Genomic DNA, 13,147 nt, shown 5'->3' on the forward strand with positions numbered 1-13,147 from the left:
GCTCTACAGGGTAAATACGCCGAAGCATCAGATCTATTGTTGCTCACCAAAAGGTTTTGATGAACAAGGAAATGGCATTTGCAGCATATAAAACCATCCCATGCAGTGCAGGAGGAATGAGGAAAATCTTCCTTGCATGGAATAAACATTTTCCTGTCCTGTAGCTCTACTGTATCTGCTAATTACTTGTTTATGAGCACAAAGAAAATGATACCTTAAGCATGATACATGCCTTTAAGAATACCCCCACCCCAAACCAGGCTGTTTTTTATCAAAGCAATGTTTCATGCAAATACAATACAATCTCACATGGATAGATACCAACACACTATGCTAACATCTGCAAAACAGACAATTACAATGAACCCAGTTTTCTTCCTACAGAACAAGATGGGCAGTTTTAAAAGGGACTGATGGCAATCTTTGTGCAAGCATAAGCACTAAAATTCCTCAATTTATTTTTTTAAGGAATAAAGTAGGTATAACTGTATATATTCATCCCTACCCCAGTCACATTGAGTGTACTGGATTGAGAGCTGTACTGTCTCATTTATATTTTGAATAATCCTGCACTTCATTGTGATAGACATATTTTCCAGAGGACAAGGTTTCCCTTGTGGTGTGTTTTGTGGAGTGTATTTGGGCTGGAATGCTTTCAGTTTCTAAACCAAGCATTTGCAGATATAAACTAAATGCAAGATCTGCCCAAGAGAACAAACTGCAAGAGCTGCAGTGGATGTTTACTGTTTTGCAAAATGAGCCATTAACAGACCTTAAGCAATCTAGAAGACATTTGGCTGAATTTTACTTTCCGAGGTTCACTTAAATAAGGGAAAAAGGAGGTGAGAGAAATTGCAGGAGGAGGAGGAGCTGATCTGTCTCAAGGTGGAGCTGTATCTTGTATTAAACGACATTGGCAGATTAAAGCTCTCTGGTGGGGAAGGGCTTAAAGGCTGAGTCAAAAGCCAAGAAGTCTCTTTATTTACGCCTACCTCCCAGCCCCTGGCAATCTGACTAATAACAAACTGAGCTAACAAGAAAGACTAGAAAGAACAGAGAGAACACAGAAGCAGCTTGGATCTAAAAATCTGACAAACCAAGTGATCAAGTCAAGCTCTGCTGAGCATCTTGTTTGTTTACTGCATCCAAATGCTTGCAAACAGTTAACTATATGCAGAAAAGTCAGCATAGCTGTGAAGTATGCTGTGAATTTTAATTGAGGAAAAAGGACAACTGCTTACAGGATGGTCTAATGTGCATGCTGCTTGGAACATTTTTTCAATTGAACGCTTTGTACTTTGTCTTCTGAACAAGGATTTTAACTTTATGGAGCTGTAGTATTACCAGAGCTTGCAGCAAAGTGAAACTCAGAAGAAAGTGTGCATTTTTCATAAGGAAAAATTACATCGCATTGAAACAGCTGCTCCAACTGTGTATTACTGAGCATTTCAGGGAGTGTTACTGCTGTACAGGTAAGAAAGATTCCAGTTGGTTAATTAGCTTAGCATATAAGAAATTAATTTCTCAGTACCAGTTGAATTTACTTTTTTGCGTGACTTTTTATAACTTTTATGTTAAATAATGGCAGTTTATTCTGTATTTCAAACATCCTGCCAGGTGTATTTATTCAAACTGTCAACTGTGTAGAATGTGTGTACTAAGGAAACACTGATTTCAGATCCCTTGAAGGGGGAGGAATGGGTGTTTGTTTTTTTATTTCCTGAAGTGCAATGGTCTTAAATGCATCATCTGACTGTGATTCCCTTCAGAATTTAATAAACAATCTGGAAGGTTTTTAGAAATTATCAATTCTTAGCTTGAGGCTTTGAAGTTCTTCAATATGCATTTTTAAAATAGCTGAATTAAAACAACCAACAAACAAAACCCCAAGTAAAATGAAACAAGCTATTTCAATATTTTAAAACCACATTGATTATTACTCGTCAAGCATGTGATGCCTTTGCTGTAAGGTGACTACTTCTGAAAGTATTCAACTTTGCCTCGTAGAAAGGACTGTGACATTTTTTAGTCTTTTAGAATTCCTACAGCAAAAATCTTAGTTACAGTATGCAGTTAGTAGTGACTTACATGAGAGCAAATAAAATGAACAAACTTAAGTTACCATGCAGAATTTGCTGGAAAACCTCGCCACATGAAACAGAAAAAAGTCAGCTTTGTCAAGTCTTTTAAATTAAATTTTATTGTATTGTGAATTCTTCCAGTTAAATGTTGATCATCTGTTACTTGAAAGCAGTATTTATTTTACAATAGTAGCCCACTGAGAGCTTCATTACATGTACCTGAGTGTTCAGAACAAAAAAAAAAAATTGGAAAAGGGAAAAAAGAACACAACTCTCCTATTAATTTTTGTTGTGTGTATATGTGTGTGTGAGAGTTCTGGCAGTGCTGCCCACAGAAGTATGATGATGATTAAAATGGGAATGTTTTCCAATTGGTTACAAATGTTGTTACTTTCATCTCTGAGAGGGAGGGCTTTCATTTTTATAACCTAATTTCTCAATATGCACTAGAATGCAACATGCTTTTCAGATTTTTTTTTTTTCATTTAATTTTGCTCAGGGACTTTATAAGTGCAGTTTGAATTTGATGCAGATTGAAGCTGGAATTCCTACAGAGGAAAAGTGTACAGAAATAAAGTCTAATTAGTCATGCAGTAGGTTTGAAGCTGGCATCTGTGTCAAAAGCTTGGATTTTTTTACCTTGGGTCACTGGAAAGGATATTGATGCATATAAAGCAAAAATAAATCCGTAGCATAATATGATCCTAGAATTATTCTGCATACTTCAAAATAACATCTTGACATCTTATGTCTTATCCAATACTTCTTGGGAAAACAAACTTAAAAACATATATATTAAACGTAGGCAGCTGGAGTTCAAGGAGTGTTACATGAGACAAAAAATTATTCATTCTACTGAAACAAAGATAAAAAGTCATATTTTTAAGGACACTTTTTCTCACACTGTGAATTGCACTTACCACTTCTAAACTCATACACCTACTCCCACTTATCAGGAACTACTAATGGAGAAAAACATAATTCACTGTGCACATATTTGCTGTTGTCGCTTTTGTGTGTGTGTGTGTGTGTGTGTAATACTCATACTATAGCACTTAAGTGCCTGCATGTATAAATCTTCACAATCCATTTTAAGGGAAGCCTTGAGAAATGATGTTGCTAGTGACAAAGGTACATGATAATTAAAATATGTATTGATGAGATGCCGAATCATATAGCCACACTATAAGAATATTCATGTGTGTAATTGAATAGATTCTTGTAAAAGGTTCTAATGTTTCAGAAATTAACCCTTCAGCTGGTTAATTGTGTAGTGATATTCTGTACTCCATGTTTCAATAGCTTACTTTGATAGATCAAGTGACCTTTATTAGATGGATTACTTAAGAAAACTGTTTAGTTCAGTCCTAGAATAAATAACGCACCCCAAAAAAGTTCTTATGTTTTAAATCATCCATTCCATTGTAGGATTTTTTTTTTTCTTTTAGGAAATGTGGAAATATAATTAAAGATTATAAATAGTGATTTCACTCCATCTCATATATCAAGAATTACCATTGTTCTTGCTAATTAAACAGCCTTGACAGAAAGAAACAGAGAATCTTCACATGGAGTGTAGCATAAATTAATTCAAACCCATGATAACAAATGCTTGATTTCAACATGTAAATTTTGCTTGTGACTCCATAGTTGTACTGTAATGATGCATTTATCCAGTACTGCAAGGTTCAAAATCAGCTTGACAGATGATAATTTAAGTTACATAACATATGGATGATACTGGTGATCATTTTTAACTTGTAAAGCACAGTTAGTTCCATGCACATTTCAGAATTTTTGCAGTAATTAATGATTATAATAATTGGACTCTAATAATTAATCTCAAAAAAATGTTTGCCCTTTGCCTACTTGTTTCTTCTGACATGTACTGCATTGTCAGTTCTCTCTTCTTTTTAATTTTAATTGTGTACACAGTTATTTTATGTGTATATTGTATACAAACATATTACACTACTATGTGCTGTGTTCCCGCTTTAACTAAGTATCCACAAACTATAACAAATGCATTAACATTTAAGTAAAGAAAAAGAATTATTTTGTATACTTCCTTTTCAGTTTGGGGGTACAAGGATCACAGAGGAAATACCTTTTGATTTACATACATAATGCAGAACCAAAGGAGAGATTCCCTAGATTCCCTGTATCCTGACTGAATGGGCTTTTGCTCACAACACATTGTTGAACCAAACCAAATCTTATTTCTTCTTTTCAGCACCTGGACAACATTAAGTTGAGCTTAGCAAGGTACTCATAAAATTTGCAGTGCTATATGGTGACACAAAGCAACGATCCAAAATATTATATTGGTCTTGATATATGTTGCTCAGGGCAGTAACTTATTACTGCTGTCCACTGGCAAAACATTTTATATGGTATATAAATAAAGAGAACACACTCCTAATTATCACCTACTTTGGTGTATCAGTGTGAAAGTACTGAAGAACTCCCCTTGTAACTGTGTTTATTGATTCAGTACATTAAACTAAATATATTTTTCTCTGCTTAGGAAATCATTCAAACATTTTGCACTATATAATATTATTTGAAAGGTGAGGTAGCTCAATGAGAAGTACTAGGAATGGTTATTGCTCCCCCCTGCCCCAGGAAAAAAAAAAATCAACCCTGTGAAATCCTTTTTCCTTTTTTTTCTTTTTTCTTTTTTATAGAATCTGTTGGGCAAGATGAAGCTCTGGATTTTTGTTCTATATTCAGTTGTGATTGCATCTGATCCTTTCCAGTCACAAACTTCTTTTTCTTCAGTCAGAGGATCTTGTCAGAGTTTGTGTTCCTGTGAAGAAAAGGATGATACCATGATTATAAACTGCGAAGAAAAAGGCATCAAGATGGTATCAGAAATAAATATCCCACCATCACGGCCTTTCCATCTTAATCTGTTAAACAATGGCCTGACTATGTTACACGTGAATGATTTTGCTGGCCTTGTTAATGCTATCTCTCTACATCTTGGTTTTAATAATATTGCAGATATTGAGCCTGGGGCTTTCAATGGTCTCAGCCTTCTTAAGCAACTGCATATCAATCACAATTCTTTAGAGACACTGAAAGAAGATACGTTTCATGGATTGGAAAACTTGGAGTTTCTTCAAGCAGACAACAATTTCATCACAGTGATTGAAGCAAGTGCCTTTAGCAAGCTCAACAGGCTTAAAGTGCTTATTTTGAATGATAATGCCATTGAGTATCTTCCTCCAAACATATTTCGTTTTGTGCCATTGACCCATTTAGATCTTCGCGGAAACCAGTTACAGACACTGCCCTATGTTGGCTTTTTGGAACACATTGGTAGAATACTAGACCTCCAGTTGGAAGACAATAAATGGGCCTGTAACTGTGATTTGCTGCAGCTGAAGATATGGCTGGAAAACATGCCTCCTCAGTCAATAATAGGTGACGTTGTATGCAATAGTCCTCCAGTTATCAAAGGCAGCATCTTAAGCCGGTTGAAAAAAGAATCACTTTGTCCCACTCATCCTGTCAATGAACTTGAAGATCCTTCAGGGTCACTGCCCTTGGTTGTAACCACCTCTATCAGTGATAGTCACCTATCAACTAAGGTGATTCCTATCCTGAAAGCTCCTACTAAAGAACCAAGTTTAGTGCTTCATACTTCAAAGGCTACTACTCAGTTTCCAGGAATCTATTGTCCCGTCCCCTGTCACTGCACCAGCCATATGCTCTCAGGAGTTCTCATGCACTGCCAGGAGCGAAATATTGAAAGTTTGTCTGATTTAGGACCCCCTCCTCCAAATCCTAAAAAACTTATTCTAGCTGGAAACATTATTCAGACATTACTGAAATCAGATTTTGTGGACTATACCAGCCTGGAAATGCTTCACCTGGGGAACAATCGCATAGAAATCCTTGAGGAAGGATCCTTTATGAATCTGACTAGGCTGCAGAAATTATATCTTAATGGAAATCATCTTACAAAGCTGAGTCAGAATCTCTTCCTTGGCCTTCAACACCTTGAATACTTGTACCTTGAATATAATGCCATCAAAGAAGTTTTGCCAGGGACATTTAATACAATGCCAAAACTTAAGGTCCTCTATTTAAATAACAACCTTCTGCAAACCTTGCCACCCCATATCTTTTCAGGTGTCCCACTCACCAGATTAAATCTGAAAACAAACCAATTTGCTCATTTGCCTGTGAGCAATGTCTTGGATGAACTGGATATGCTGGTACAAATTGAACTTGAAGATAACCCCTGGGACTGTACCTGTGATTCAGTTGGGCTGCAAAAATGGATACAAAAACTGAGTAAGAATACAATGATGGGTGATATTTTTTGTAAATCTCCAGGACACCTAGCAAAAAAAGAACTGATATCCCTGAACAGTGAAGTCTTGTGTCCAGGTTTAATAAACAGCCCTGCCCTACCAACTCATGCCAGTTTTGTGGTTGTGACAACTTCTTCTACTACTACCAACACTGCAGACACCATCCTGTGGTCCCTTACAGATGCTGTCCCACTTTCTGTTCTAATATTAGGACTTCTCATTGTGTTTATAACTATTGTATTTTGTGCAGCAGGAATAGTTGTTCTTGTTCTGCATCGGCGACGCAGATGCAAAAAGAAACAAGCGAATGAACAAATGAGGGATAGTAGCCCAGTTCACCTTCAGTACAGCATGTATGGGCATAAGACAACACACCACACAACAGAGCGCCCAGCTGCAACTCTCTATGAGCAACATATGGTTACTCCCATGGTTCAGGTCTACCGCAGCCCATCCTTCAGCCCCAAGCATAATGAGCAACAGGAGGAGGGAAGTGAGAAGGAAGCCAATGATTCCAAACATCTCCGACGAAGTCTCCTGGAAAGAGAGAACAGTTCACCTCTCACAGGTTCAAATGTCAAATATAAGGCTACAGACCAAACTGCTGAATTTCTGTCTTTTCAGGATGCCAGCTGCTTGTATAGAAACATTCTTGAAAAAGAGAGAGAACTGCAGCAACTAGGGATCACAGAGTACCTAAGAAAAAATATTGTCCAGCTCCAGCCTGATATGGAAGTTCATTATCCTGGAACACATGAGGAGCTGAAGCTAATGGAGACACTCATGTACTCCAGGCCAAGAAAGGTTTTTCTAGAACAAACTAAAAATGAGTATTTTGAACTCAAAGCTAATTTACATGCTGAGCCTGACTACCTGGAAGTCCTGGAGCAGCAAACATGAAGTCATAATACGTTGGGCTGGACTTGAATTTGTGTACTTTTATTTTAAGTTGGAACCATTGTAAATAAAAGTGCCTTATAATAACATGTCAACAGTCAGAACTTAAGCACAGCAGTAATCCTAGAAAAAAAAAACCTCAGGGATCACTGTGGGAAGCCATGGGGTTGTGTGCAGGCAACATGTCTCACCCCAAGTTAAACATGAACTTTGTGTGATTGAACTGTGGGAGGAAGATTGCTTATTGCAATATTCCTCAATATTTTAAAAAGGTGTGTACAGCACTCTCCATTCTATACCCAACCTATGGAAAAATATTTGTTACCTTTACTCTTTTTTTTTTCCTCTCAATTTAATTAGATTCCTTTTTAAAAAAAACACCTGTGTTTGTAGTTATAAGGTTAGAGTGTATTGGTTAGGTTAGTACGTGCACTGCATACAAACCATTGTCTACAACTACATCTAATATACCCTTATAATAAATATGAAAGGACTTGAAATGTTGTCATACTAAATGTCAGTTAAAAAAAAAAAAAAAAAACAACACAAAAAGAAAAGATTTTTGTGTATGCACCCAGAGCTTGCAAATATTTAGTTTTTTTATGCGGAACTTCATCATGTGCATTCTGTATCAGTATGTGGAAGGAAAAATATGTAACTATGTTTACCCAACATCTTCAAAGAAGAAAAAAGCAAGCCTTTTGCTACTTTCCCTATCTGATAGCTTTACCTAAGTTTGGACAATCTTTTCTTGAGCTGCTGCTATAAAATATTGTGCATCACTGGTGTTTCAACTCATAATCCTGGGCAATTTGAAAAGCTACTGAGAATCAGCTGTAAATATGTTACTGTGATTAATAAGTTTGATTTTTTATATATATCTATATATAAAAATAACTTCTGTGCTGGCTTTAAATATTCTTGGAGAAAATGAGTTTGCTGTGGTTAGGAACTTCCAAGTGCAAATACAGGTCCTTTCCCACCCTATCCAAAAGCAACTCCCAGACAGAATAACTGCAACAATACACACACACGAGGAAGAAAAATAGTATTTAGCTGTTTGTACAAAAATATGTTCTATTTTCTGAAATTAGAAGAAAACAAAGTGTTGTGGGAAAAATAAGTAAAAAAAAAGTAGAACACTGCAGGTTTATTTTTACAATGAATTCTAGCTAGATTTATATTTACTATTTATTCTGTATAATTTTGTATTTTTTTTCAATTCACAAGAAAAGAAAAAGCTTATTCCTGGCTGCCTTTCAAGCAAATCAAGGAACTTCTCTCTATCAATGAAAAAGAAATAAAGTTTTTTAAATGTCTTCTTCTTAAAGTTCACTTTTTAAAGAAGGCAGCAACTTTTGCATGCACAAGTTTAAAACTGTTTGGGAATTAAACAGAATCCTTCTCACTCTTGTCATGTGGGCAGAAGCATCCAGAGTGCTGTAAGGCCATTCAATTTCTGTGCATGACTGACATGGTGCCAAAACACAAATTCTGACCTGCATTTATCTTCCTCTAAACACATCTTTTTTAAACTGACTATGCATGAACTTTTTTTTCTAATTTCTATTTGTAGAGCGAAAGATCAGCTTAATTACTACATGTCTACATATGTATGCTAAACTTAGCATTGAAGTCTTGATAAACTCAAAGTAAAAAGATATATTCTTTAGTTCAGCTTATTGTTGATGTCTTACCTATTTGTATATACAAATGTGAGTTCTTCATATTCTTTGTACATAAGTTTCTGACAGAAAATTTTCCTATACTACATATAAAAGTCAGATTCTCAGTTCTTTCAAATTTGCATAGAGATAATGACTTTGATGGTGCTATACTAATTTCTGTAATATGAGGATCTGACCACATGTTGTTTCTGTTACCAAATCAACTTTCTTATTAATATTTTTGAGGTGTCATCAATTTGCTATGGAAGTCAAACTTGTTGGCTTCCAAAAATCAAAATGTCAGTTATTAGAGAATAAATATTATTTCCTCTTTTTATGACTGAGAATAATTTAGTTCAGAAAACCTGTATATCTAGGAGGATTAGGAAGAGTCAATCTGGTGACAACGTATTTTTTTCATTGCTATCTTTATTCCAGACAAATAAAGACAATATGTTAAGTATTACTTGTGCAGGTAAGGGTGAGACAAAAGGGAAAATGCAGCTACATTAACTTTACATTAACTTAGGTATCTAGTGTTATTTTAGCTGTCCTTGCAGATTCAGGACATGTGAATGGGCTTCATGGACATGCCATAGAACCTATGGGAACCCATGCCCTGATCTGGAGAAGCAACTGGATCCCAGGTGGGATGGCTTAGAGCATCAAAACGACACTAGATGTCTACATTTAAACAATTTAGTTTCACACAGAAAAAAAATCTAAGTAACTTTATTATTTGAAATAATAAAGATCCAATGAAAAATTAAATTCAGTCAATGGAAATGACACTAGAAACCTTTGAATATTGAATCAGACCTGCTAATATTGTTCTTTTTCGAATTCTCAAAGATCTCAAATTAGTGTAGAGAAAAAAAACACAGAATAAAAATGTACATGGTACTTGATAACACAGTTTAGTATTTCAGTGTCTTTCATTTCAGTAGTTATTTCCATTAGTAAAAAATGAGTGTAAAAATAACACCCTGCAATTGGCAAGATCCAGGGAAATGATGATTCAGGCCCTCAGGCTTAGATTTAAGAGAAATAGCTTCAGACTAAAGACAATTACCACATGCACAGATGTCACTTTGCTTAGCTGCTAACAGTTACTTGTAACAGTTACAGGCAGAATGTTGAGGATAACTGTGTGGCAAAACATTCTTCTTCACTGCAGTCTCAAAACATCAGAAAGAAGAGTGAACTAAATTCATGTCAGAGCAACTCAGTTATACAGCTGTATCAGAACATCACTCAGCAGAATTAAAGAGAGCTTTAGCTTTTAGCTTTCCCTCAGCAGGTAGATTCACATCATTCCCTATATAAAGGCAACTGTACTCTGTGGCAGTCTGTAACTGCAAGTGGTTTTGCAGTATCCAGGAATCACTGGAATGTGGCATGTCATCCACTTTCCTATCATCTGTCCCTACTGGACTACCACGTAAGGAAAGATTGTATGATGAGGAAAGGGGGGTCTGCCTATAACTTTACCTCTTAAAAATGTTCTCAGACAGTGATTTTCCAGCTATAAGGAAACTTTATACTGCCAAAAAGGGGTAAGAATTTGGCCTTATATGATTATTCTTCAGCTGAAGAATATAAATATCTGCTGATACAAATAAAATCATGACATAAGGAAGGTATCACGTACAAAGAAAGAAGGATGCAATATCGGTTTCTAAAAAGTTCCTTGGAACATTTTCATTATAACAATTAGAAATGTGTCCTTAATGTTATTGGTGTTTGTGGAAAGTTGGGAGGAGTATTCAAAATTTTTTTTGTTAATTCCATATTCTCATATTTATTTATTTTTTTCCAGTGACAGGCACAGTTAAGTGGTTTGATACATTTCACTTAGCTAGAATAATGGAGGTTCGAAGGCAAAACATGTTTGACAGTCTGCAACAAAGTGGATCCATTTTTCTCCTGTCAGCACGATAGTTTAATTGAGTGCGAGAACAGTGTTTCGTCAAGCACACTGGTGTACGTGGCAGCTATGTTATTGTTGTCAGGGTGCCTCAAGGTAACCACCACTACCATTTTTCCCCTCACATTTGAATGAAGAAAATATATTAAATAACACTATAGACCTGTTCTCTAAATAAACAGATATTAAAGCGATTTATTGCACTTTTTTTAAAAAATTTTTTTATTTTTTCAACTTCATAAAAGTCAAATGTATTTCTCTTTCTTTTTCTTCCTGCTACAGGTATTTTTCACGCAGACTTTTAGTACTGATACTTGAATATATTACTTACAGTGATGCCTCTCTTAGCTTCTGAACAGAAAAAAAAAAACAACCCCTGCCCCAAAAAACCCTTCTGGCAAAACCTGTAAATTTACACATAAATCAGGGTATTTGCCTATTCAGAAATGGACCAATATTTTCACACATTGTTGTCCATTAGAATGACAGATCAACCTTTGTGTAACCAAATTCCAGACTGAAAATGAGTTCACACTTTTTGTCAGTGATGTCTCAAAGCTACCAGATTCGAATCCAAAACATTTTTACCTGCAGACATTGTTTCTCTGATTGGAATCCAAGGATCATGTTTTGGCCCCTCTTTGCATGACAAAGAAGTCCCCAATATGACCCCAAATGAAGGATGTTTACAATGTGCCATTTACTTACCTACATAAAGATTACTAATTGAACAGTATGCTAAACTGAAAAGATAAGTTTAACTGGGATGGCAAACCATCTTATAAAGATCCATTTCTGGTGTACTAACAAAAAAGGTATTTACCACAAATAAAACAATTTCACAGGATAAAGTAATAGTGGCAAGGTAAAAATGGAGACTGAATCTCAAAGTCATCATCAGAAGGGATTCTGGATTATCATTCTGAGGATGCCATTATACTATATACTACAACAATATAGTTTATCAGCCACACCAACATAATCTGCAAGTTTCATGTAGATGCACTGAAATCATCATAAGGGAAAAAAGCAATCAAGCACTTGTCTTAAATCAAAAGATCAGCTAAGAAACTTTTTTAAAACTGGCACATTTCTCTTCTCTTGTGCTCCCCAACACAGAATACCTTCATTTCCATTAATGAATTTCCTGCTCAGCCATAGAGAGCCCTCTGGCAGTACAATCTACAGTTGCAATTGAAACCTACTCTTTGGAGAGGTTTTGCAGTGTGTGCATTGCCTTCAGTGGTCAGTTCCTCTGAGACTTGATGTTTAGTACACCCTGTTGGATTTGAGACAGGGAAGATGGATCTATTACTGATCTTGTATTGTAAGTCAAAAGAGCTGTCCCTTTTTGATTTTCTGAAGTTTATGATATTCTTGATCTTGTTCGAGGAGTTGGTATCAAATCTTTTTGTTCCTTGAAACAGAAGTGAATTGTAGTTGGAACCAATATGGGGAGGTTAATCGCCATACTGAAAAGAAGTAGCATGGCGTTTTCTTTCCTGCACATCTCCTAACAGTCAGCTTTGGCTTTTTGACACAACAGAACAAATTCTTAAGAGCCACAGTCTAATGGAAAGCAGCTAACCTCCAGGAAGAAAGTAAAACACCAGATGCTGTTCAACTCTATGAAAGCAAGATGCAATGAAAAACTTTTTTTTATCTTTTATTCAGCTTCACCAAGATGGAGTGCAAGTACATGTGCACAACACATTTCATAAAACATTTACCAAAGTTTTGTGTTTTAAGACATTAACTTCAAAATATTCACAGTGTGTTCCTCCTATTACTACTGGAAGGACTACTTCTACTCCTACTAATTACTTTTAGTTCATGCAATGGAATGATGGAATACAGAAAAGAAGAAACAACTTGGTTTCATATTTCAAGGAGAAATGTTATTTATTGTAACTTCAGCTGTTTGCTTTTGTAGATCAATTAATCCAGATTATTTCATTTTGAGATAAAATGTTTTACAAGTTAAGAATTTTTTAAATTCTTCCAGTTGTAATTAATTACCAAATAAACTACAGAAGATTAGATAATTAATTGTTCAAACTGAAAGAAGCCTGAAACTTTTTATATATGCAGAAATCCTATGGAATGTTAGCATAAACTTGCACTTTAAAATAAACTATAAAATTTGTTTTGTTAGCTCATAAAAGATAGTATTATTTTTAGTTTTAAATTAAGAGACATCTCAACATTTTTACATTTTTTAAAATTCAAAGCCAACATAACACTTCCATA

At 35.4% G+C, this 13,147-nt stretch overlaps 1 protein-coding gene across 1 annotated transcript; it reads left to right on the forward strand.

Annotated features, from left to right (window-relative positions):
* Positions 1–2,249: 2,249 nt before the first annotated feature.
* SLITRK6 (SLIT and NTRK like family member 6) lies at positions 2,250–7,408 on the forward strand. Its single transcript, XM_075139678.1, has one exon. It carries the CDS (start codon positions 4,784–4,786, stop codon positions 7,304–7,306), a length of 2,523 nt encoding a protein of 840 aa, XP_074995779.1. The 5' UTR covers positions 2,250–4,783; the 3' UTR covers positions 7,307–7,408.
* Positions 7,409–13,147: the final 5,739 nt, after the last annotated feature.

Source organism: Calonectris borealis, chromosome 1 (assembly GCF_964195595.1).
Source record: "Calonectris borealis chromosome 1, bCalBor7.hap1.2, whole genome shotgun sequence".
Classification (NCBI taxonomy): domain Eukaryota; kingdom Metazoa; phylum Chordata; class Aves; order Procellariiformes; family Procellariidae; genus Calonectris; species Calonectris borealis.